We start from the raw sequence: 26,321 nt of genomic DNA, 5'->3' as shown, positions 1-26,321 counted from the left end.
GTCATTGATGTGTTCCATTCATACAAATACCTGGGAGTCCACCTGGATCACAGACTGTACTGGTCAGCTCAGGCAAATGCGGTGCACAGTGGCTAAAAAAGTGTTTGGGTTATATCTTGTGTTATCTCTGGGTCAAGGTGACCCAGTGTCTGAAACCAAATGTTTTAAGTTATCACTTGTGTTATCTCTGGGTCAAGATGACCTTAAGGTCTGAAAACAAATGTAAGTAAGTAAGTAATTTGTATTTATATAGCGCTTTTCCAGACCAGGGTTAAAAAGGGCTTAAACAATCAAAACAATATTCAATAAAATAAATACTTTAAAGGTCAAGATAACACAGAGACAAACACAGGAGTCTCAGAAAATCAAGGAAAAGCCTGAACAAATAAAAACGTCTAAAGATGTTTCTTGAAGGAGTCAGTAGACTCCATCAAGCGCAAAGAGAGAGGAAGATCGTTCCAAAGCTTAGGATCAACAGCCTGGAAGGATTTCTCTCCTCTGGTCCTGAACCGTGTGCGAGGAACCATCAGTAGATTCTGATCCACAGACCTCAGAGACCGAGCTGGGGTGTAAGGCTGGATCAGATCAGTGATGTAAGGAGGAGCCTGACCATGAATAGATCTGAAAGTAAGAACCAGAATTTTAAAGTTGATCCTGAAAGAAACTGGAAGCCAGTGAAGAGTTTTAAGGATGTGTTTGTGGTATCCCTTGTGTTGTCTCTGGGTCAAGGTGAATGACCTCCCTGGCTGCCAGAAATACATATGGTGGAGCACTCCTTTACTCTGTGAGGTCCGTTTTGAAAGAAACTGGGTTGTACATGGAAAATGGTTGACGGGAGGGTTAAGTTAGAAGCTCTCTGATAGGACTCTCAACCAGGTGAGTTAAGTAAACATTACAAGACCGTGTCCAGTTGATAGATGACATGTGTCATACCAAGTTGTGAGGCATGACCTATAATAGTTTTTAATCCAAAATTGTTGGTACAGAAAAAAGCACAATTATTAATTCTAAGGTACATTTTATGCTAGAATTAACCTTAAATAATTACAAGGGAAACTGTATGTTTTATCCATTTAAAAGAATCCCACTTACAGAATAATTGTGATTTTTGTACTTTTGATATTTTTAATAACACTATGATTTAATTTTCTAGTCATAAATCTGTGATTTTCTTTTTTAGAAAATACAAACTAAACCATGAGGTTAAAAAGACAGATAAAGATCGGAACACAATCTCAAATGTATGTTAATCGTTTATAGTTTGAGTCAAAATAAACCTTTTGGGGAATATTTAAAAAATATGAACAATTCAGTAAAATGTACACACATGAGAACACAAACAAATCTGCTTTAATTTCTTTTAATATAATCTTATTTACATCTTCTTTTCTCATAAATGTTTAGTACATAGTAAGTTACAATACTCTTGCATCCATTACACAGTGAATTCAGAAAAAAAGGCAGATTGAAATGTTTTTGCTTAACAGTCTTCAATCTTATTTTACACATCGCTCAACATAAAGGGTTTGTAATTTAGTTCACCCGTTAACAGCTGCAAAAAGATTCCATGATGGTCAATTTCACTTTATTTCTGAGCTGGAATGAAAAATGCTAGTATTCATAATGACACATGTAGCAGAGGTTTTATTGGACAGCTCAAACAAAAATAAAATTCCTCAAGTTGACTACTAGGTTTGCATTTCCATGGCTCATTTAGGAAAATCTGCTTTAGGTGCGATGCTTTTGAATCTTTGTTGTACTTTTTGACTCAATATGTGTAACAGGATATTTGAATAATACCTACATGAACAACTTTCATACACCCACAAGAGTATGCATTAATATGAATGTAAAAAAGTTATGAAATTCAATAAAAACCACTTTGTGGAGAACTTGCAAGTTGATTGACCTTTGAACTCTGGTGTATAAGAGGAGGGTTAGTGAGAACTCTTCGTAGAGCAATAATAGCAGCTTGGTCAGTAATCACTGGGTAATAAATAATAAAATAGAGTAGATCAAAGTGGTCGCAGGTGCAAATGGAAGAGACAAAAAACAAACGGCGCAGGCTCATTTGATCATTTTACAGAGTAACCGTCGGAGCCATACACACTAACGCAGACACACACACACACACACATACACAAGTTCACTCGCACACATTCTCCGACGCCACAGTGGTAAAAACATGAAGCATGAATACTCAGTTTGTCAGAGACAATCCGCCGTGTACTGATTCTCAAGTCTCACTGTTCACTGGCTCGGTTTGGTTTTGCCCAAAGACTTGAGTGATTAGAGTCACCGTGGCGACAGACATTCTGATGACTGACATCATTGCTTGTTCAAACCAAAAGGATTCATTTAAAAAATGCTGAGAACATTTCAAAAAACCTTTTTTTAAAATACTTTTTTAGTTTCTTCCACTGCCGCTGTGCTTCGTCCTGTAGTCCGGTGGCAACAGTCCTCTTTGTTCACGCTCGGCCACTCTGTGTACTCGGCGTATACTCAGTGTTCCGTATATGAGCATAAACATTGAAAAATAGTTGTGTGCAAGTGCAAGCGCGACTCCTCCTGCTGGTTGGTTCACTCCACAGCGAAGCCGCAGGTCTCCTCCACCGCAGTCAACAGTTTCTCGTAAAGTTTCTCGTAAGACTCGTAGGGAGGGATGTCTATTCTGTTGAAACTGGACACAACAGAGTCGCCAAGTCATTCACAACTTCATTTCAAAGCATGGGTGACTATAAGATGCCTACCAGGTGTGAGCCTTGGGCAGGTTGTCTGTGTTGGCGTCTATCAAGTGGATGGTAAAGAGCCTTGGTCCTGCGGAACCTGTAGAACCTTACACAAATACATTCTAGTTATTACTGCGCTAGTCTGTTCAACTGACTCATTCACATTAAGAATCCAAAGCTGCTTCGTTGAAGAGAGTTAATCTATCATCTGGTGTTATGTTTGAACTGGTGCATGACCCACCCTGCAGCGCTTTGAACCCTTGTAACGGAACCCGGGTGGAGCCGGTGACAAACTGCAGCAGGCGTCCTCTCCTCTCCTCGGTGAAGGCCTCGACTGCCTGCCAGAACCACCGCACCACGTTGCTCTCGCTGGTACAGTGCTTCAGCCGCGTGTTTGTCTTCCAGTCGGCCAGGTCGATCTTTCCTAGTCCACCGATGATGAGCTGCAGAGAAGATGGTTGAGAAGATTTTTAAATATAAACAAGTATAATTAGATTAAAAATGTGCCTTCTTGTGAGCATGGGATCATGTGTACGTATCTTAATAAAAACTATTTGGGGAAAAACCATGACACACACCTCGAGTTCTTTATGATCAAAAGGTTTGAGTAGATGTTGAGGGATGAGCTCACTGAATCCTTTCTGTAGAGCCAAAAACTGAGCTTCAATGCCACGCATGAACCTCCAGTTCACATATAGTCTGTGGAAGGAAGAATTCACACGTCAAAACATGAAATCTTTTGATCTGGACCCAATTATCGTAAACGAAAAAGCCTTTCCTTAAGTCAATATCACAATAGTTAGACGCTACAAATTAAGATTTGTATTACTTATTTTTGATTTTGTTCAACGCTCTAACAAAAAGATGCTCTTTCTAACTGTAATAAATCGTTTTCTCAATAAACATGTTACTTATTTAACTTCACTAAAAACGTAAGGAAAAGTCTTCACCTGACATACTCCTTCTTGTTCTCCTCAGTAACCGGAATGTTTCGCCCATTAGGTTTGAGTTCATGTTGCATGAACTTCCCAAAGGCGTTGTGCTCCACACAGAAGGTGTGGTCCAGGACCGAGGTGATGTCGTTCTCACTGAAACATGAGAGAACAGTTTAGAGTTTTTATATAAAAGCCACTTTGATTTGTACAGGGATTTGCTTACAGTATCCAGACGAGGCTTTTGTGCAATTCTGGGTCGGTGGTCTCAAGGTCGTTGAGCTGAATGGGTTTTCCCAGCAGCTGTTTGTAAAACGGAAGCGTGAAGCTGCCGTTGATGTAGTGACCGTGGAACACTGCCAGGCCCATCACACGACCAACGAAGTGGAAGTACGACAAGTGATCCTGAAAATAAAGACAAGAAGCGTTACCTGAAGATCTTCCTAGTTTGTGTTTGCATGTGCGTTCATGCATTAGAGTACTCACTGGATTGATGGAGGAGTCAGGATTGATCTGTAGTGTGTAGATGTTGTCTGTGGAATACTGGAAAAGGCCGTAATAGGGGTTCAACATTTCATGACACAGCAGGTACAGCCACTCCCTGGATATAGACAAAAGGATAGGTTTAGTGAATCTGAACATTTTTAAGTATCACATACAGGTTGGGAGAGATTTGCATACCTGGCCACCCCACCGTAGTCCAGACCCTCCTCCCCTCTGAATTTCACCATCAGGCGCTTCTTCAGATCTTTGGGACGCATCTTCATGATCTGCCGGTACGACTCCTGGAATCACAGATCGATGAGTCAACTGAAAAGGTGGATCCATCTATGATTCTTTGTGCAACTCCAGAGGTCACCGACCTCAAAGATCTCCTCTCTGGACACCTCTATTCGACAGTGTCCAGCTTGGGGCTGCTGGAGCGACAACTCGTGACGCAGCAGCTTCAGTTTGTGAACCAGGTCTCGCTCGTATCGCGCTGCCACGTCTCCGTCCCCGGTGCCGACCAACCCTCCTCCTCCGTCCTCCCCACCCACATCCATCTGCGGGGGCTGCGACGACTCCTTCACTTGGGATTGTTGGCTGTCGGGACGCAAGGAAACACTGAGCAAAATAGACCATTAAGAAAGGCGTTTGTAAAAAGACATACATTGTATGATGGATTACACTTTCATCTACCCAAGAACCATCTTAATTGACAGAGCTGGTGTTAGGTCATGCTGTGATCCAGTCTAAGGTCTGTATTAAAATACATACACAGAGAAATGATTCAAACAGTCTTGCTTTGTACCTGATGATTGTGTGTAGACGTGGGTCTGTGAACTGTGTGGTTCTGTTGTTGTGGTCTACAAAGTAAATCCGGCCAGACACGGTGCTTCGGACCTCCCAACCCACTGGCAGCGGTCCAAGCTCTTCACAGCTCACGCTGGCCAGGTCCCTGCAGCGGAACAAGTGACCAGAGTGAGACGCCAGCCAGTCCAAATCCTCTATGAAACAGCATTTTCAATTTGTTCTGACTCGGCGTACTGTGTTCCTATCCTCGCGCTGACCTCCGCGCTGGCACCAGGAGAGAACCCGAGAATTTCTCAACGGCAGCATGTTCTTGTGGTTCTACTTCCGCTGATCAAATCAAATGTTGCTATTCATGTCTTGCTTCTTCACCAGCATCCTTTCTAACTCACACCTGTGTCACCTTATCATTTCAATTCATTTATTTCTGACATATACAAAACACTTTACAAGCCCTCTCTTTTAAATGTCAGAAAAAAACGATACACTCCAACTCTGTGTCGAGACATGATGTAGTGTTTGTACGCTTCCATTAAAAAGTGGCAAATGGTGAAATCCAAAATTCTTGTCAGTTTTAGTCAGACCCAGTAAATGTGCACTACTGCCACCCACAGGTCACTAATAGATGTTTCGATAATTTATCTCAGGAGGTGCACCATCATGATCATGTCACACAAAACAAACTTTATAACGTTAAACAAATCATTCGGGGTCAGTTGATATGAAGTCATACCGTGGTATTCTTGGATCATGCCACGTGCTGACGCCCGTCTGTGTGTGTAGGAAATACACCTGTCCTTGAACCGTCGTTCTTTGCTCTGTAGATGAACACAAAATTAACCATCATAACATTTAAGTGAAGAAAAAAACCAAAAAAAAAAACCCTACCATATCCTTCGGGCAGGTCGGGTGGTTGGTGACCATGCGGTCTGCTCTGAGGGGTGTGTCCATGATTACGAGAATCCTGCCCTCTAATTCGTTGACTCTGGAGTCTGTTGTCTTGACTGGGAGAGTCCAGGCGACAGTTGCCGCCCCCGGCTGCCCCCGTGGGGTCCGAATAAGGCAGAGGTTCTTCACTGATGCATCCCTCGAACACAGGGCTAACACACAAACACACTTAAACTGTCAACTCAATCAAAAGCATAAAATAGAGATAGATAGAACTTTTATTGATATATATAAAAAGAGATTCATACGTTGCAGAAGAAACTCGTGTTTAAACGGCCAGAGGTCACTCTTGTGGTCACATTTTTGTACGTATGAATTTTGCAACACTGAATAAGAAGTGCTGTCAAAACAAATTTGGTTTCACATCCCTAACAGAAGCTTGAGTCAACAACAATGACTAAACATTCATTGGTTCAAATATTACAAGTTGCAGTATACCAGTCCATCTACTAACAGACCCAAAGAGAACATATAGGGTGGGCTATGTAGAATCCTGGGGCATAAGCAAGTGATGCACCGATTTGATACATACCCATCATTCTCCAACAGTCCCCTACAGTCCACCACCGGACCCCCGCTGCCGATGCGATCCCGTGTTTGTAAACTCACTTCAAACAGAGACATTAGTCAATACTCAAATTTGTCTGTGACACAGAAACGCCCGAGCCGAGATTCAACCTTACCTACAATCTGCCCTCTGACTGCGTCGCTGTCCGAGGGGTTCAGCTTACAAAGGTCCAGACGCTGGTCTGAAACAAAACGTTCAGTGTTTTAATAACTTTTACAGCAGCGTGTAATAAATCATAGTCCGACATCTCATAATTGATTAATTTTTAATATGAGCCTCACATCCTGTGTCTTTTAGTCTGCTGACGGCGTTGGACAGAAGTCGTATGCACCCCAGGAAACCGGCCCCTTGTCGCTTATGAATCTTCTTGTGGTTCCATATACTGATCGTGATGGAGTCCGTCTTCCCGATGTAGCTACGACAGAGAGATCAAGACCTTCATCATAAACGGCAACTTTGTGATTCATAATATAGGAGTGAAATAGAGGAGGAGGTGTTCCTTCTGAATGAGAGTGTAGGTTCGTCATAGGCACATCTACTCCAGACACAGAGGCATCAGCAGATATTTGGACTAATAATACATTTGGAAAGTCAGCATATCTCAAGACCAGGAATGAGTCTGATGGTGTTAAACAGATTTCTAAGCAATAGACCAACTTGAGCAACAATGATCCTACAACCGTAATTTTTTTATTTGCAATTTGATGTTCAAAATGAATCCTATAAAGTATGACCTGATTAGTCCCTTTGATTGAAAAACCATCGATCGATGCACATTTTGCATTAATTTATTATTTATTCAAGTTAACCAACTAAGATTTGTTTGCCAACCGTTTTACACATAAAATATTAAAATGCACCTGGAGGTCATATCTAGCAACAGGAAGTGCAGGTTAAATTAAAAATTATTTCCTCTAGAAACATGTGCAAATAATATTTAAAATATCACAACAGTTGATTGTGTTCCAGTTCTCCTGGGGACTGACTATGTTGGCCGAGTGACTATGAAAGAAGAAGAGTGACCATGAAGAATCATGGTTGTAGATTCAGTATTGAAATAGACAGATGTGTCCTGCAGAGGTTTCTCAATACAAGGATGTCTCGACTCTTAGAAACAGGAGTTCACCCTCATCTTCTTGTTATGTCACATTAATAGAACAGAGTGGCAAACCCAGTTTGAAAAGTCAAGTTCTACACAGGCTTGAATAATTTACCCTTGTTCAACAGCTTTTCGTGCTGATCTGACGCTGAACCTACCCTTGTAACTACCAGAAGGACGATAAATAAATAATGTTTAGCTCAGCATCGATTCAAGAGGAGACTCACAGGTCGTAGTGCTGATTCCATTTGGGGTCCAGTGTGCTCTTGACTGTGTCTGTTGAGTGGCATTGACCCGATCCGTCCACCACGACCTTGGCAAAAGGATCTGGCAGACCTGCAAGCACACAGGAATACAATATTCATCATGGGGACAGGAACCACAAACGACTTCAAATCGATCCAAATCCTGCCCATCTCTATATCAGACTGAAATAGTAAGAAGAAATTGACAACTAACTTGGATCCTAACTTGTAGCCATCTATGTAGTTTGTGAAAATGAACTAATCATATGAACCTGTAATGTTGAGGACTAATATATATATATATATATATATATCAGTATCATAGTTGCTATAGTACCCTCATCTTTGTTGACTTTAATAACGTTATTTCATTATACGTTTTTCCTTACAGTGTTCTTAAATGGATCTTTTATTTAACTCTGTAAATTAAGTAACAATAAAATTCTTCTGATACATTCTCAGTGAATAGTTTCTTTTCCATTTTTATTTTGTTGGCATGTGCTATTATTTATGTAAATCTTAAAATAAAAGTGTACCTGAAAAAAAGAAAATATGACTTTATGTTTTCCCCCTAAATATAACTTGTTGCATTGAAGTAAACTTTTGTATATTGCTTTTTAGAACAACAGCAGTTTCTGATTTGGGAATCTCAATAAAATACAAAGATATTGTCATATTGCTTGATTTTATATCCAACATCCGTCTTATGTGCCACGTTTTGCGATCCGTTATGGTTTATAATTCACATTTGTTTGGCGTTCTAAAGACTTGCAGATGACGCAAGCAGCATGCAGAACAGTACTTACGAAAGAAGTCTTTCTTTGCGAGGTTCTTGGCACATAATACTGCAAAGAGAACAGAAAGATTAGGAAGAAAAACTCCACACAGAAATATGCAAACGAACCGAGCAAGTGGGCGGCTGGAGAATATAAGAACAAAAGAAGATAAAGTTTGGTGGAGACGTTAAAAACCAGAGGAGGATAATCAGTAGGAATATTTATGTTTATGACAGTATGAACAGTCAGGAGGCGTCTGGTGTCAGTGTGTGTATTCACAGACTAACACACACATACACAAACCGCCCACACCGAGCATGCCACTGACGCCAGCTCATTAATGTGGGCACACAGAGCTCAAACAGGCTATGCACAGTTTGTTGGTGCGTTAATTGATTGTGTCTCCGCACAAATTCCAAGTTACTCTTTTAATGATACCGCGTGTGATTCTATTAGAGTGTAACCAGTCTCCTGATCACTCACTGATTAAAACAAACTTGTTAATCAGATTCCCAACAGGAATGGACAACAGTGTCTCTCATTCTGGAAGACTGGATTTCGATATTGCAGCATGGGGCAAACAGCGAGTTTTGTCACAGGTGTGTAGCCGAGAACGAGTGTGGAAGTTTGAGTTAGAATATCCTAGAATCCATTACACCAGCCAACAGAATTGCATAAGGTATACATATTTTAAAGAGATTCCTGTCTGAGCCAATAATGATTTGCATTGCTTGGCGATAGTGAAAATCACTACAGGGATCCAGGTTTGTGGACGAGTCCCTCTTCTCACACCTCAAGCATCATTACCTTGAGTTTGCTTCAGACAAAAAAAAAAAATCAAAGAAGTTGGTCAGTCACCGGTTTGGGATGTGGCGGCAGTGGTGATGTATATTTATCTGCTGGAATATTTCCTGTGATTAAGTGACGGAGAATTGCTGCAGGATATCCTTATCCCTTCAACATCACACACCTCAGTCTCCTGACTCACACATTCCAAACAGAGACATCATCTTCTGCGCAGACAGACTCCTTTCTGGCTTCTTCCTTCAGACCAGCAGCAGAGGATTCTCTGTCACTGCCATGTCATCCACCCCCGCCACACAGCAACACAAGAGGCACAGCCCCGGTTTCACCCTGTATCCCTTTTCAGCCTTTAGACCAGTGCTTCCGAAACACTAACTGTGCGTCTGGCTGTTTCTCAGAGTCAGAGGAAATTCCTCATTTTTCCAAGGTCACGGCTGGTAAAGACACACAGACACACACATCAGCTGCTATCTTTTTCTGGCATTCATGTCTGCTGTTAAAGCTGCGGAGAGTCAACAGAGGAGGAATTCTATTCATCGATCTTCAGGGAATAACAAAACTCGCAGGATGAAGGGAAATGCATTCCATTAGAAGTCTAAACGTTTCAAACCCTACAATCCACACACAAGGAACGTATGGCATAACAACATTAAGAAACCATGTCTTTACTTTAACCTACTGTGTTGTCAATTCAGGCACAGATTTGTTGTCATCGCTGGATAATGCATGACTGTAAAAACCTAGAGATCTTTTTTTAATTCATTTTGGCAGGACGAAGCTTCAAAACATAAAATCCAGTCTGAAGGGGAAGAGAACCTCTGTTGTTTTCCCTTACCAATATGATCTACTAACGTAGGAAACAAAAGCCAGAAAGAACATGAATTCACTCATGCAATTTTCCATGGTGGATTCTTGTCTAATTGACATGTAAAGAAAGTATTTATAGGCCACTGACTGCACCCAACACATTACACAACGTACAACATTTTTAATTGAGCGTCTGGACTCCTTTTTGAGCAAAAAAGGGTTTGAAAATTTAAATGTATAACGATATAACTTAAGAAAAAAGAATTGTCTAACATTTGAACAAAATTAAGATCCAATATTTAACACGCATATTTTCAAATGGTGCATTTATAATACAATAATGTCCTGCTTATACAATATGTTAAAGGACGATGAAAGTGGGACTAAAACAGTATTCAGAACAGGGCCGGGTCTAGACAGGCATGTATGAGGGGGCAGCCACAACTCTTGAGGGGGCATTGTGCTGTTACTTACTTACTTACATGTAAGTTTGAGGGGGCACAACATTTATTTGAGGGGGCCAGGCCCCCTCTTGCCCCTGCCTAGACCCGGCCCTGATTCAGAATGGAGGCACTTTTGGACTAATCATCGCACGTGTGTATGAATTAATATTCCCTCTTCTTAATCCAGGTTGAAAGTCAGGAAAAACTGAAAATAGACTTTACCACTTAATAAACAATTGTTTGTTGGCCTTCAGCCAGTGAGAAATTATTGACAGTTTAAATATAATCTAAATACGCCGTTTATACTCAACTTTTATAAATTACAATTTTGCCATCATTAATTTCACTTGTGCTCTAATAACACTCGTCTGTGCATCACATTGCTGCTTCGAGCAGGTGACTCTTAAAGGACATCAGAAGGTTCCCTCAAAAGATTAAGCTGTGAATCTTAACGCACTAAACTGCTGAGTACAGCTAGAGATTTAAAAGTGAAGCACATTGACCGACTCAAACGAACGACTATGTCATTTCCTGTCTGACCTTCTCTTCTCAGCTCCAAATATCAAAGCAGCGGCTGTCAGGCACATGAGCAAATATCTCACCTACTTGATAACACAACCCCCACCGGTGTCCAAACACACACTCCAGGTGACAAATGGGTTTCTCTGTTCGCTGTGGCCTTAGAGAAGAAAGTAGGTCGATCTCCAATATTTTAGGTTTTATTGGTTAAGCAAGTTGCAGCTACAGGCTTATTTTGCTAAAAATAAAATTGTTCAGCTGGTTGAAAATGTCTACATATATTAAGGAGCCTCTGAATGTGTCTGAGAGGATTAGAAGCGCTTATGCAGCTTCCAAAGTGAACAGCATTTCTTTGCTACTCGTCTCTGTCAAACACACTTAAGCTACTTTAAGAGTCAATATTCCCCCTACTCTTACTTTCTCAAATCAACAATGCATCCTTCTGTTGCCATGTTTTCATTCCTCTGAGATGTTGTGTCCTGAATCACTCTGCCCTAACACGGCCCCAAGATTTAGCACTTCACTAAATCACTAAGGAATCCGAATGTCTGGCATCAAACCCAGAGCCGCACGTGCAGCGTGTGCGAGCAAATGAACATTACTGGACTGAACATTGCTGGACTTACTCTTTTCATTCCCTGACATTTCTCACAATAATCCTTTTATTTTGAAGACAAACATCTTGTTTTTTGTCTCTGATAACGTGGTGAGAGATTTCAGCACCTTGAAGAGGCCCTAAGAAAAGAAGAAACTAGTATTTTAATAATGCAAACCCTGTGATGATAAAATTATCTCATTTAAACCTACTCTAGATCTAAAGAATTACTATGAAAACAAATGTTTAATTAATTTATGATCGAGTCGATCAACTAAAATCATAAATCCGTCTGGTTAAAATTGTCCCCCTTTAACGTTTTCATTTTTTAAGTTTGTAATGAAGAAAGTCTTGATAAAAGACTCCAAAAAGGATTTAAAGATGACTTGTTAAACAGTACTCTTTGTGGTCGTAAGGTAATCCACATTTGACCAACTGTCGCCACACACGGCTTAAATGATCTTTATAAATGGGCTAGCCATTGATTTAAATGTAAAGTTTTTAATTAGTTTAGTTTGACAACTCAAAGCAGTTCGCAAACAAAACTGGCACTAGTAAAGAGATAGTACATACAATGTCCAAAATAAGACAATTGCATCATGACAATGATGTGATGAAAATGAACACTATATAATTAAAACCAGGTGTGACACAAGACTATTGTGACACTGTTGTTTAAAGTTACTTCACACTGTATGGCCCAAAATCAGACAGGGATGGAGACAACAATCAACTCCTGACTAGTTTAAACACGTTCTTAAGAACACAATCTTGTTTGGCCTTTGAGTCTCGAGCCCAGACGCTCACGCACACACACACACATACAGGAGAGCTTCCCTGATGTTGGACAAACACCTTGACAGACTAAACACAACCCTGTCCAGCTTGGCAACATTTCTCTCCCATTGGCTCTTTGTCATTCCTGACCCAATTAATATAGCACTCATACCTGTGAGGGCTGAGCACGCTTGGTTTACAATGAAGAATATCTCCTAGCATCCCCTTAATTGCACATTCATCTTATAAAAGGTGTGTTTTAGAACAAGCCAACCTGTCCCAAAAAATATTGACTGCCTTTGCATGTTATCCTAGCCATCACCATTGCCATCTTAACAGCCGAAAAAGCTTCTACAACTATATCAAATCTTTTTAAGCAGCACTTTCTTTTAAATTTTCTAAAGGTCAACTTCACCAACACAAGTCAAGCCATAACATTTCTCAGACAAAACATACTACTTCAAGACAAACCATAAGCGTCAAAATAAAGCCTCTCTCTCTCTCTCTCTCTCTCTCCATTTTACAGACATGCCGAGCAGAAATTATAGTTCAATGAGGCACTCACATGATTTCACCTTTAGCTACCATGGTAAAAGAAAACTAATTTAATACAATATTTGATTGTTTGTCCTCACTATATTTAAATTCACACGATTATATACAGTACATTGCTCATCCATAAACTGCTGGTTATTGAATATAGTTAACATCCTGTGACATCTGGCCTCTGAGGTAATTTCAGATAAAATGAGAAAAAAATCTCTTCAATATTGTCCTGGGTCTATGGCCAGATCTCTTGGACCACTTGGACATGCTAGGAACATCCCACCCGCCATTGTTTGAAAATGTAATTCATAAATACCAAGCATCTGGCTAAACATGTTAATCCATACTACTCCATGTGGTGTTTAAGCATTGCAACCAAAGCAATATAAAACTGCAGTTGACCCACATTTTTTTAAAATACCAATTGAACAAAAGTAATCTGGACAATGAACATATTTTCCATTCAAGACAAAAACGGTTTGTAGAGTGTTAACAATACCTAACATATGGAAGTTAACTGATCATTTTTTGGTAAACATTCTGATCGCAATAGATTTGTATCAGTGTATATTTTTAAAAGCCGTTGGTTGTAGAGTGAGCAACAATAAATGTGAGCTTTAAGTTGGTTAGATTGTAACAAAATGAACAATGAAACAACTTATTTTATAAAGATCCATATGGTCATTATGTATGTCTTCACTGTGATCGTTGGGTTCTAAATGAAAGAGGAGCCAGGCGTTTGCCAATGGCCACAGGGAGATCATTTACATTTGAATAGAGGCCCCTGGCTGCCCAGTGGGGTTACAGTTAAAACCATTGTTCCAGCTGTGTGTGTGTATGTGCGAAGACACAGACCCCAAACATTGGGATGTTGTTCTTTAAATCATAAACGTGTCAACCTTTACAATGTAAAACATTTATTTTGTCATCCACATGTAACAAATAAAACCGTATAGTTGTGAACTAACTGAAAATATATTTAACCTTATTATATTATATGATTCTCTTGAAATTAGACTTCAGACAAAAGTAACTCACAACCACGAATAAACAGTGCAGTGTTGGTTTTTATGTTTTAAAACAACCTGTTATTTCAACGTTGTATATTAGCATTTTTCTTCCGTTTACATTATTTAAACGTTTATTTGTGCGGGTTTACAATGCAAAGCAATATTCTTTTGCATATATAATAACATTTGTCGACATTTAAACCCAAATTAACGATTAACATCGCTACGATTGAAATAAAAGCTCAAACATTATGTAGCTAGCAAATCGCTTAGCGGTCAACATAAACTACAGCGTTAGCTTTCGCCATGCTAGCGACGCTTGCTAATCTGTAGCGAATTCACAACTTTTCAAGCATGGAGTTTTTCCCATCTGTGATTTTTAAAGCTTTAGGCTGTCGAATAAGAAGCGGCGACTTTGGTCGTTGTTTTCTATTTGCTTCCAGTAATGTGGTTAGCATCTCGGCTAACACAAAAACCGGATGTTTAGGCAAACAGAATTGAGAAGCTAAGCGACTCTCAGTCGTGTCTCCACAAGGTTGCTCCGGCGAACCGTACTTTCAAAAGTGCTCCAGTGAGCAAAAACACACTGAAATCGCTTCCGAAGCTCATTTTTCTACCTGTCAGCCGGATCTTGATGCTGGAACCGTTCCTCCGAGTCCCAGGATTCGACATCACTCCGAGAGAAAACGACCAGCACGAAAACTTCCCCTTGGAGTCTCCCCCCGAACACCGTGTCGCAACCCAGCGGAGACGCGAACGCCTTCAGTTCACACTCATGCGGGATGTTGGTGTCGTCTTCATGGGTACACGGGGGTAAATCCACCGCAAAGTCCTGCGCTCGCTCGAAATCCTACAACACGGGAGAACATTTTCGGGCAGGCTCAAGCACGTACTGACGTCATGCTCTTAATAAGTAGAAACGTACGTGTGCGAGCGGACGCTACGTGCGCGCTCCCGCGACTGTCCTCCCACTTCCTAATGTAGCAATTACTAAATAACGCGTTAAAAACTTCCTGTTATAAATAAAACCAACAAAATAACAGGATTGCTATTATTCATAAATCAACCAAAGTAAAACAAATACTTAACCATACATTTTGGAATATAAATATTTATTTATTTCCGAATGTTGTCACTGTTGTTTTTTTTTAACTTGTTTATTGTCAATTCACATCAATCACAGATGACATATCCATAATATGTAGTATACTTACAAGAAGGTACTCCTATTCAAGTCACCCATCAGGTATATACAAGAAACACAGTTAAACAAAGGAAAATCAAAAATAAAGTGAAAAAAAAGAGTACGAAAAATAAAAACAAGAAAACATCAACAACCTTTACCTTGAGACTAATTAAAATAGAGCTAAACATTCAGTTCAACAGTATCTGTATTCAGATTATGCATCTCAAGTATACTTTTAGTTCTTCAGAACTGAAACAAAAGAAGGGGTGAAGAGGAAGAGAAGTAAAAACTGTTGTTGTTTTTAAGACGATGAAACTAAATTGAGTCATGGGGATGGACATTGTTCTTGATAAAAAATGTTAAAATGTTAAAATGTTAACGTGGATTTATATTTATAACCCACAATTCATCATTTAAAATACACTTTGACACATTTTTGAGACATATTGAAAAATAGAATTGAACAGCAGAGTGAGTATATATTTTCTTTAAATTGATTTATTCTTAGATGATGCAACTATATTGAGTAAACTTGGAATAATACAGTAGTTCAAACTGTGTAAATAATACAGACACTTTTTTTCCACCATTTTATTTCAAATGTATGCACCTATACACACTGAATATAATTGACTATGTTTAGGGAAGGGTTCTCCGTAGGAGAGACTATAGAGAATGAGTTCACTAAAAAAAAGAGCTAAGCCAGAAGGCAAAGTTGGCAAATCCAAATTTTTGATGTCTTGGTTTGAAGTCATTAAGACTGAAACACTTAGTTTACAACTGTACCAGCGTCATGTTTTATTAATAAAACATTTTTACATGAGCCCTATTTGTCTTCCTCTCTGCCTCTGTTGCCGTGTTTGCTCTGTGTGTTAATCAAATAGTGTGTAAAACCCTTGAGACTCCTGGAGTGTGCTCCAAATGAGTTACACGCTTCCAATCACAGCGGTAAACCCGGCGACAGCTCCTGGGATACACACTGATTATACGCAGCAAAATGGCAAAGAGCTGTACATCCATCTCTGAGAGATGCTCTGTTTTTTGTACTACACTCTTCAAACTTGAGAAATGCATGCAAATGAAGCCTGATAGGAAGTGTGTATCTTGAGTGTGTCTCAAAGCCTCTGGTGAGTGTGTGTGGAGCCACATCAGGGCTCATGTGAATATTCTGTATCCTGTAAACAGGCTGATCAGAGGCTCCATTGTTCCTCCAGCTAATACTGCACTAGTTTACTAACGTTCTGTGCAGCAAAACAGTCAAATCCCTGCAGTGAGCCTTTATCCCTGCGCACCTTCTGACATTCCTGACAAACATTTGTAAAAGCTTATCATATGATTTTCAATGTCTGGACCCAGAGGCTCGGGTCGGTACCCGTGTGGAAAGTAATACATGTTAATATAAGACACCAAGAATGAAGTCAATTTTATACAGCTTTAATTCCAGCGACATGCTACACATACAAAGATTCTCTTAGACAGTGTTTCCCAACCCCTGGTCCAGGGACCGCTATTGATTAACATTTCAGTCTTACTTAAAAAATATAACTGTAAACAAGTGAAAATGAGTGATAGAAAAACTCTATATAATTATTTTTCACTGATTTTATCTGAAGGTCGGTCAGTGAATATAATGTCGACATTAAACTGGTATGCAAAGAACACTTGTATTGTTCCTATCTAAGGTATACAGGAGGTTAATTATCTTAATAATATACTTTTTTCAAATATATGTCTTCCACTACAATAACTAACTTTACATAACATTGAAAAACACAATGTAATTTCAAAAGTTTTCAATCTAATTTGTGCCATGGATGGTAGAGTCAAGTTTAATGGATCCTGTATAACTAGAAAAAAATGAATCACGATCTCAGCATCAACTCAGGGAACTAGCCTGCTTGAGATTGTGGGTCCTGCAATGGTTTCAATGATTTCATTTGTTGTCTGTGACTTTTAAAAATAATGTGTTTTTGTAATAGAAAAAACATGTAACATAAGTTACATGAAGTTAATTTAAACGTGAATTTATATTTAGAACAACACCAAAACAATCTCATCTTTCAATTCAAAACCCCTTAATTTTCATCTTTAATCATTTTAATTGCATTTTGCCACGTATGAGAGTTCACAAATAAAATTAAGTATAGAAGAGAAATTCATTTTCCCTGAGAACTTTTTGCTGCTTTCATTCTAAGATATCTGACCTAAGAAAACGATTATTCTTGCTGGTCCAGTTAAGATTATTCAAGGCTTTAAAATTTGCTTTTTGGATCAAATGTGATGGACCAAGATGAGCTGAGATGAAGGTGGAGTTATTAATAACTGTCGTTCCTCCCTCTAGGTTTGTGTTGGGCACTTAAATCCCTAAAACATCCGTTAAGCTGCTTAAACATTATCTGAAACTATCAGTTTTTTTTAGATTATATTTTCTATACAGGATTCAATCCATGTTTCTAAAGGAAGTTGAGGACCTTTGATTTCAAATCAGACTTCCATTTTCAGTAATAGTCCTGAGTGAATAATACATACGTCCCAAAAACACCCACCACTTGTTTCATACACCAACATGTCATTTATTTTCAATTAACTCTCAGATGAATGTTTCACATTTTGTACAAAATCATTAGAAAATGACCGACAATCCAAAACCCTTAGTGGCTTCAGACACCATTAGGATGACAGGCAGTCATGCAGCGCCTCGAACCTGAGCTTAGGATAGACCTCATTTAAACCACCTCGGAGTGAGCCAACAGTAAGGTACAATGTCACATTTAGAACAGAAAGATGAAGAGGAGGAGGAGGAAGGTTCGATATGCTGCTGGACGTAAAAACAAAAATCACTTTCTAAATGTTCTGGGTGTATGATCACAGTACCACGTCAACAACACCATGCATGGTTTGTTATGCATGACAACTCATTGGTTAGGATGCTGCTTGTCATAAGTCCTTTTAAAATCAACCAATGAGTCTGATGAGCCTCAGTATGGATGAGGTGACAGTTTGGGTCAAATGATGGCTGATGTTTGCCAATCTACATGTGCTGGCAGAGTAAAAAAAAAAATAACACTCACTCGATTAAAACTAATAAGAGATTTTATTATACTAACGTAGATTGAAGCCTCAACATGATCAAAGTGGGGCAGAGGCACTTACAATATTTTTTAAACACATCTGTGTGTGTGTGTGCACGTTTAACAGAGACAGCTACATTTACGTGTTTCCATCACGTCACACATCACATCGGAGCTTTAGCTGTTGGCACATGTACATGCAAAGCTTCAGTCGAACCTGTGCAGGTGAGCTGAGGGAGAAAGGATCATTAAAATAGTTGGAAAATAAAAATCAAGTGAAAAGACACAGAAATGAAATGAAGGGCTCAGGAACGCATTGGGCATTGAAAAAACAAAACGCTCTTTTAATGGAAACTCTCCCCTCTTCCGTTTACTTGTCAACACAGAAGAGGAGCACTCCGATTGGTCAACGGGGGGGTCCGCTCAGTCAGTTTCGAGGATGAGTGGCGGCTGCTCGTTCTCCTCCTCCAAGCGTAGGTCGTTGAGGTCCTCCTCTAGTCCAGCTCCTCCCACTGCACCCTGCTCTTCAGAGTAACCTGTCATGCAAGAGGTCAAAGGTCAAACACTCAGCTTCCACAGCACTCAAGTGAAAGATGCCAATTAAACAAGAAACAAAAAGATTGATTAACAAAATACAGAAAAACAAAAATTCTTCTGTGGTCTCGAGGATTTTTAAAGTTACAAGCAGTACTTCATTTTTAAACGGCAATTTTAGTCTTTAAAATTCATCTTGGACCTCTATTGTTCTCATCAATATGTCTGTTTGTACAAAACTCTTTTAATTGAGATATTTACATAAAACAAAACAAAAAATCAGCTTTAGCCATTATGTCACACATCACATCTACAAAAACTAAAGTTAGCTTTTCACATTAGTCACTAGGGATAGACAGATAATCGGTCCGATATTCAGCATTTTGAGGAATATTTTGACTGCAAAACTAGTTTTTTTCTGAGGCTAAAATCTAATCTGAGAGGAGATCACTGGACAAACTACTGTCAATCATGGATGATAACAGTCATCCCCTGAACACCGTCATCAGTGAGCAGAGAAGCAGAATGAGTGCACGAATGCTACTTACCAGATGAAAAACTAATAGACTCAGGGACTTATTAATTCCTCGGGCTATTAGATTGTACAATTCTGAGTTTGGGGGCAGGAGTGGAGCGAAAGTATAAAGTATCTTGACATTCTGTTCTATGTTAATCTTTGCATCCTTTGTCTTTGATTTATGTTCTTTATCTTTATACTTAGATTGTGTAATCTTGTTCTTTCCCTTTATTTCTCTTGTTCTTATTTTTATGTATAATTGATGTATTGCTCTGTCTAATTGGACTTTTTTTTTTCCCCAAAGGAGACTTCCTGAGGGATCAATCAAGTTCTACCTTACCTAACCTAATTTACCATAACCAAGGCCACCCTGCTGTGATTGGTCAAGCATCAAGGTTTGTCAGGCAGCGTCATCAATTCTGGAAGTTTCCACCTCCAATGAATGTGTAAAAAGTAAGATGCACAGCATTCTTTGCTGCAGGAGGAGTGAAGCCCATTATTACGTCATAATGGACTCGCTCTTGTAACCTTTGGTTCTGCGAGATTTCAGTGTGTAAGTAGGTAAGGTTAGCTTTTTACATTAGTCACTAGGGATAGACAGATAATCAGTCCGATATTCAGCATTCTGGGGCATATCAGCATCGGCCTTTTTTATAATCCGACAGCCGATAAGAGATCAATTTAAACGGTCATTTCGGCTCTGATGCAGCAACGCCTCTCTGACTCCAGTCACTACTCGGTCTCCAACTTCGCCCCATGCCTCTATGATGTTTAATAAAAATATATATTTAAAGTAAATCTCATTTCCAAGTAACAACCATTATTTAAAATAAAAAATGTACCGCATTTTGATCAGGGACGTCACCTTCATAAAAACAAGCGCTCCCTTTTTCTTCAACAACAAACCCGTTACGTTTAAATCCTGAAATAGGTTGGTAAATAGAATTGAGGCACAGAGGCATCTGCCGGAGTGTGTGCGTGCGTGCGCAGCTGGCGTCTCAGCATGTGCGCGTGTGTGTGCGCGGCTGGAATGTTTGCGTGTGTGTTATGTCAAAGTTTGTTACCTTCAACTATCACATAATTCTAATCGTATAAATGAAAATATATTGATGTGTATGACAGAGGATGCACTTATATATGACAGAGTAACAACAACAACTGTGCAAACATGTAAGTAAGTCATTTATATTTGTAGAGCATGTGCAGTAAAAGTCACTAATAAATATATTTTCACCTCAGTGAAGTTTTTCCGTTAATAGAGTACGTTTGTTCATTGTTTTTTGTTCAATAAAGTGCAATAAATATTTATATTGGGGGAAGAAAAAAAATCGTAAGACAATCGTGATCTCAATTCTAGGCAAAACATTTTGTGCAGCCCTAGATTAAAACCGTTTAAAAATTGTGTGGTGTTTGTATTACTCGAAAAATTGATGCCAATATATTAATTAATTTAAATCGGCCCTGATCGGTCCATCTCTATTAGTCACCCATTAAATATATATTGGCTAAAGGTCAAGTAAGTCTGTATGTTTTTTTAATCAGTAACTGATGCACGGGCTGCTTTAGGTCACGCCCAACACATAAACAGAGACATGACATGCTGTTCTCAGTTCACGCCGTTCAACAACCAAAACAACTCTCCTTTAAATGTACCAGAAAACCAACACACACTTCCTCCATCTCAGCAGAACGGTCAGTCGCTTAGCATCATGACATCTTCACTGACCTACGTAATGACCTGAACCTAACCACTATGAAACAAATGAATCGTCAGTTTGGTATATACGTAACACACAAGGATTGGGACATGGCATGATAAGAGAAACTCCAATTTATTTTACAGGGTGATAAACAAAGGACCACTGCACTTGATTTAAGGAGTCGATCCAGATTCTAACATCAGAGCACAATTTCCTTCTGAGGAAAGACTAGGAATAACTTCTGGAATATTACCCAAAAACTTTTATTTTCAACTATTCATTAATTTCTACAATAAAAAGAATCATAAAAAAGAAAAATCCCAATAAGTAGAATTTCGTTCTAAATGGTGTTCTGTCGGTGTAATTTTGGGGCTAAATTGTGCATGTAAGAAGTAGAGAGAGCCAGTGCTGTAAATCACTGATTCTGATATTATTTTTTTTAATAAACAAACGTTTTCAACACGCTAATAGTGTTTATGAGGGAAATTAAGGAAACACCTTATCACTTTTCAGTTTGTTCAGTCAGAATGTGTACAATTATTAATTATTAATTAAAAATATTGAATTGGTTAAAATGAGGATTAAGCCTTTTAATGTCAAATTTAAATCACTTAAAATAACACTGGAACGTTTTAGTACATTTCTTCATTCCCTTGACGTGTAGCCTTGTCTTACCCCTAGAGACAGCAGCACTGTACGCTTGCGCCACTAGAGGGCGATCATGGGACCCTTGCTCCAGGATCTCATTGGGGGGCTCAGCGCTGCCGTCTAAGCGGTGCTGCTTCATGAGCGTGCATTCTCCTCCCTCCTGAGGGTCCAAGTTGTACAAGTACAGGTAGCCATCAGCTGCTGCAACCAGCAATCGTGGAATCTTCTGAATCCTGATGCAAAACGACTTATTTTAGTACAAGCATGAGGCATAACTCCAATACATTTAGATTTAATGCCAAAAGATTTCTGCACTTACACAGTTAGAGCGCAGATGTTCTTGTGGCCGCAGAAGGGGAGACGTACAGTGGCAAAGGCGCGACCTTGTGTGAACATTTCTGTGACCTGTGAAGGCAGGTAGGTGGTGGACGCCATCAGGACTCTTCCAAACAACCCCCCCCAGGTGGTGGGCTCCTCTGCTGGCCTGTATCGAATCACAAATAAATGGAACATCAAACACATACTGAACTTAATGTTCATTCTGATGGACCTCCCTTTGCCAAAAGAGAAAAAGTACATACACATATTTCTCCTTCTGGGTTTCTAACTTGAAGATGTGGACCGTCTCTGTGTTACTTGAGGCTGACAAGTAAAGACCGTCCATGCTGAAGGCCAGAGAACAGATGCTGACGCACCTAAGAGGGGGAAATACAATATGAATTATCTTGATCAGTTCTGGTGACTTAAAAAGAGAGTTGCCTACCGCTTAACGCCTCGTCTGAACTCGAAAAGCTTCTGTCCTTCTGGTATGGAAAAGACTCGAATGACGGTTCCCTGTAGAGATAAATGAATCTACGTTTAGAAAACCTCATCACCTACTATCCATGTGAAGAAGATGGATGACCTTCTCTGAGGCTGTGGCCAGCTTGGTTCCACTAGCGTCAAATGCCAGAGCGGCTAGTGGACTGTCATGAGCTGGAATCATGTTAGCAGCTCGCTGGAAGAGACACAACCGGAAATCATTTAATTTGTCAAGTAAAGTGAGGACAACGCTGGCTCCTAAATCATGTCCACCCACCAGGTTGACTGTGTCAAACACTTGTACTTCTCCTATGGTGGCACTGCCAGGATAGGCCAAGTAACAGTTATCATTGCTGATGGAGAGCGCGCACAAGCCTGGAACAACACAGACAATTAGAACAAACATGGATCCACAGGCTGACCCGAACTGTTACTCATAATACATGACTATGTCTGTGTAAATCCATTATCAATGTTTCCCAAATAATTTCGCTGAAACCCTTATGAATTGTATAACAGAGAGACAATCACAGAATCATCACCAGAGGGGTTGGGCGGGGTCTCCCGGATCGTGTGCAGGACTTTCATGTCTTTGATGTTGTGGATGTACAGCGACTCCTCCAGACATACTATCAGCCTCTGCAGAGTAACGAAAGAACCATGATATCACTCGTGTAAAAGCTACATCTTGTCAACTATAACCACCTGTCTGTTTAGTTTAACTGCCAAAATTGTGTTGGAATACGAGTAGTTGCAGATTTCCGTTCCCTTCTTGAAGTGACAGACTTTGAGCTTCCTGGGAGCTTTCAGGCTGACGATGGCCACCAGGCTGCTGGAGAACAGACGCTCCACAATACACACATCTTCTGTGTCCGCTGTAAGCCAAACACACACAAGAGACAATTAGCCAAAGCAGTTTTCTTTGCAACATTTTTTCCAGGTTTTTGTTGAGACAGTAGATATTAAGTTGTTGTTTGGAACCTTGCCAAAGGAAGTGTCCTACAAAGATAGATAGATAGAACTTTATTGATCTGAATTCTTTTTCCCACTAGCACACAGCAATTCAGACGATAATTCATAAAAATAAGAACAAGAACAAAGTTTCCATAAAAAGTACAAGATGACACAATCTAAGTCTTAAGATAAAGGACTTAGATCTAAGACAAAGGATACAAAGATTAACATAGAATAGAATGTCATGGTACTTTATACTTTCGCTCCCCTCCTGCCCCCAAACTTCAATTTTATAATGCTTGCTGGTCTGATGTTAGTTTTACTTTAACAGTGACTAAAATTTACAAATTAAAATAACTAATCAAAAAACTGTCCAAGTGTGAATAAAGAATAGATTTTAACATGGTTTCACAAGGATGGATTCATTCATTTCACTGCTTTTGATAATAAGAATATGTTGTTATGGCTGTGATTAGATAGGAGCACTCACCATGACACATGATATTTACAAGGCTGCCAAGTTTCAGAAAATGACAAGAGTGAGATACCATTGTCATAATGCGTGTGCAGGGAAGAGTCGATTTATCCGATTTTATAATACTGATGTCATCACCTGCATGACAGCTATAGCATAAACCATCATTTATTCTTAAAAAGTCTACATGGAAACATTATATATTTAATTTATATAAAAATATTATATATTTTTGGGTTAATAGTAATCATCTTCTAGAAGATATTGATGGCAGAACTTTGGATAATTATTGATCTATAGCATCATTAACCATGTATGAGTCACAGACAAGATATTGTTTTTAATCATGAATTTCTCAAAAATTCTACATTCAAATGTTATGAAATTGTATCATTTCAAATTTTAAACCTGCCATTTTAAACAGTAAAGAGTATAGCAGTGATAATAAAGGATTACAAGGCATGTAATGTTGCTTTGATGTGCTGCTTCTGAATAGTGTTACTGTTGTTTTTAGCCATGTAAAGTAGTGATGCTGTATAATCCTTAGATTGCTTCTGATTAGTTAACATTGTTTGGTGCCTTGTGATTGACTGGATATACTTTAAAAAAAGCCAACGTTTATTATCAAGAATAAAATAAATTGAATGGGTCGGGGTTGACTGAATATATGTGTGAGAATGTCAAGTGTGGTGTAAGAATGGGTCAAATTGCATGACTGTCGCACTCAAAAGCGTGACACTTGGCAGCCCCAAATTTAATATAGTGGAATAATTTAAACAAATAAAAGAAAGACAAAACAAATAATGTATTTTGGTGTATTTTTTTCATATAAACTGACTTAACATTTAAAAACATCATAATTCAGGATGCATTTGTAATTGTTGTGAATAATCACTTTGGAATGAGCCACATGTTTCCCTCAGGGAGAAGAGATTATGAGTAGGGGTCTGAATAAGTAAAAGCTCAGAGTACAAAATGGTACATTGAGATTTTCTTCATCCCACATTAATATAACGGAAGTATATTTTGGGATTTGTAGGAACTGTTCAAGTTGATCCCAACAGAAGTTAATGAAAACAACTGGGAAATACTTACTACATTCATATATCTGCTCCAATCTATCCACTGAGGACAAGGAGAAGAACTTATAACCAGATTTGGTGCCAACCGCCAATGACCTTTAAAAATATGGAATAAAAAAAAAACACAATTGGTCAGATGGTATTGCAACATGAATACATTTCCCTGTATGGTCCTGCCAGTCATTCCACATGACATGTTGTGCAATTGACACTGCTATTCCCAGCAGCAGTTATTACATGTAATACTGCCACACACATGTCATCGTCAGTTATAACAACATGGTAGGAAGACGTTTTAAACATTATGAGAAATAAATTAAATATCAGTGTACTAATTGACACAGACAAACAATATACCATTACCTTGAAATCTATACTTAATTCTACACTAATATATACATGGCAGAAGTGACGTGACTAATAAGCATTAAAGCGACATGTGTACTGAAGCTAAAGTTAGCCTGAAGTACACTCAACATGTTAGCCACGAAAATAAAAAACGACCACATTTGATAGTAGAAATCTGTTTTTAAATCGAGACAGTCGTTTGAATGTTAGTGTCAAGTGTAATAGAAAGAGAGAGGTGTCGCTGTCTGAAGCCCAGACATGTCCACACACACGAGCTAACACGGCTCCATGCTCGGCCCTGTCTTACGTGTTGTCCTGGTTCAAGTTGGCGAAGAGGAGCTGGCTTCCGCCGGCATCCTCGCTTTGACTGGACCAGTTCATGGGCCCGAAACCATCGACTTCTTTAGCTTCGGTGGAAATCACTCGCCCGGGGATGGTTGTCGCTGTGCTGAGGCCAGAAGTGTCTCACGGCTCCATCGCTGCACTGCTGGACCGATTGTTGTTGTTTTTCATTGGGGCTGTTGCTCCACTGCTCTGCGCATGCGTCACCTACGCAGCGTGCGACGTCTTTAAAGTTGCAGAACACACTTCCTGGTTCCTGTTGAGTCACAACAGGTATTCCAAACAAGACTTAAAGCTTTTATATCAGAAGTCTTCTGAAATCTTCAAAGCATTAAAGAAGATGCTCGGTATGCATTAAAGTAAACTATGACATCAGCGGCGGCTGCTGGTCTTTAAAGAAGGGAAAGCTAATTTTTTGGGCTTGATCCTTAAATCAGAATCAGAAAATCTTTGTGGTGGCATTATAGATAGATAGATAGATAGATAGATAGATAGAAATGTATTTATAAATTGTTTTTCCATTTAGCACACAGCAATAAAGATGATAATTTATAAAAGTAAAAATAAGAACAAGA

The 26,321-nt window shown here is 39.3% G+C and overlaps 2 protein-coding genes across 5 annotated transcripts; both read right to left on the bottom strand.

The window, feature by feature from the left end:
* Nucleotides 1-1,344: 1,344 nt before the first annotated feature.
* smurf1 (SMAD specific E3 ubiquitin protein ligase 1) lies at nucleotides 1,345-14,975 on the bottom strand. 4 transcript variants are annotated; one of them, XM_087808900.1, is made up of 18 exons: nucleotides 14,706-14,975; nucleotides 8,618-8,656; nucleotides 7,794-7,902; nucleotides 6,749-6,882; nucleotides 6,583-6,648; nucleotides 6,432-6,507; nucleotides 5,840-6,051; nucleotides 5,685-5,769; nucleotides 4,953-5,099; nucleotides 4,525-4,765; nucleotides 4,343-4,446; nucleotides 4,148-4,262; nucleotides 3,888-4,066; nucleotides 3,680-3,817; nucleotides 3,308-3,428; nucleotides 2,971-3,172; nucleotides 2,751-2,835; nucleotides 1,345-2,680 (listed from the first exon to the last, which is right to left on the bottom strand). In XM_087808900.1, the coding sequence occupies exons 1-18, from the start codon at nucleotides 14,758-14,760 to the stop codon at nucleotides 2,581-2,583; spliced, it is 2,208 nt and encodes a 735-aa protein (XP_087665026.1). In that variant the 5' UTR covers nucleotides 14,761-14,975; the 3' UTR covers nucleotides 1,345-2,580. The 4 variants fall into 4 exon arrangements, with proteins under 4 accessions (XP_087665026.1, XP_087665027.1, XP_087665028.1 ...); XM_087808901.1 differs by having other exon boundaries at nucleotides 2,751-2,826; XM_087808902.1 differs by having other exon boundaries at nucleotides 4,525-4,744.
* Nucleotides 14,976-17,823: 2,848 nt separating this feature from the next.
* wipi2 (WD repeat domain, phosphoinositide interacting 2) lies at nucleotides 17,824-25,933 on the bottom strand. The gene is made up of 11 exons (XM_087809361.1): nucleotides 25,712-25,933; nucleotides 25,070-25,152; nucleotides 23,251-23,420; nucleotides 23,088-23,184; nucleotides 22,823-22,920; nucleotides 22,649-22,741; nucleotides 22,508-22,578; nucleotides 22,326-22,439; nucleotides 22,064-22,228; nucleotides 21,772-21,977; nucleotides 17,824-18,881 (listed from the first exon to the last, which is right to left on the bottom strand). The coding sequence occupies exons 1-11, from the start codon at nucleotides 25,783-25,785 to the stop codon at nucleotides 18,769-18,771; spliced, it is 1,284 nt and encodes a 427-aa protein (XP_087665487.1). The 5' UTR covers nucleotides 25,786-25,933; the 3' UTR covers nucleotides 17,824-18,768.
* Nucleotides 25,934-26,321: the final 388 nt, after the last annotated feature.

The sequence above is a fragment of the Callionymus lyra genome, chromosome 15, assembly GCF_982586985.1.
Source record: "Callionymus lyra chromosome 15, fCalLyr1.hap1.1, whole genome shotgun sequence".
Taxonomy (NCBI): Eukaryota; Metazoa; Chordata; class Actinopteri; order Syngnathiformes; family Callionymidae; genus Callionymus; species Callionymus lyra.
This window is presented reverse-complemented; position numbering and strand designations above follow the sequence as displayed.

What these genes read in the sequence shown, in the direction of transcription:
- wipi2 (XM_087809361.1), bottom strand. Translation starts at nt 25,785, where the DNA reads ATGAACTGGTCCAGTCAAAGCGAGGATGCCGGCGGAAGCCAGCTCCTC. An exon ending in GACCCCGCCCAACCCCTCTG is followed by an intron (nt 22,921 to 23,087) that starts GTGATGATTCTG and finishes GTGTTGTTCCAG; the next exon opens with GCTTGTGCGCGCTCTCCATC. An exon ending in TGGCCACAGCCTCAGAGAAG is followed by an intron (nt 22,579 to 22,648) that starts GTCATCCATCTT and finishes TTATCTCTACAG; the next exon opens with GGAACCGTCATTCGAGTCTT.
- smurf1 (XM_087808900.1), bottom strand. Translation starts at nt 14,760, where the DNA reads ATGTCGAATCCTGGGACTCGGAGGAACGGTTCCAGCATCAAGATCCGG. An exon ending in CAGACTAAAAGACACAGGAT is followed by an intron (nt 6,649 to 6,748) that starts GTGAGGCTCATA and finishes GTTTTGTTTCAG; the next exon opens with ACCAGCGTCTGGACCTTTGT. An exon ending in CTGACTCCTCCATCAATCCA is followed by an intron (nt 4,067 to 4,147) that starts GTGAGTACTCTA and finishes CTTTATTTTCAG; the next exon opens with GATCACTTGTCGTACTTCCA.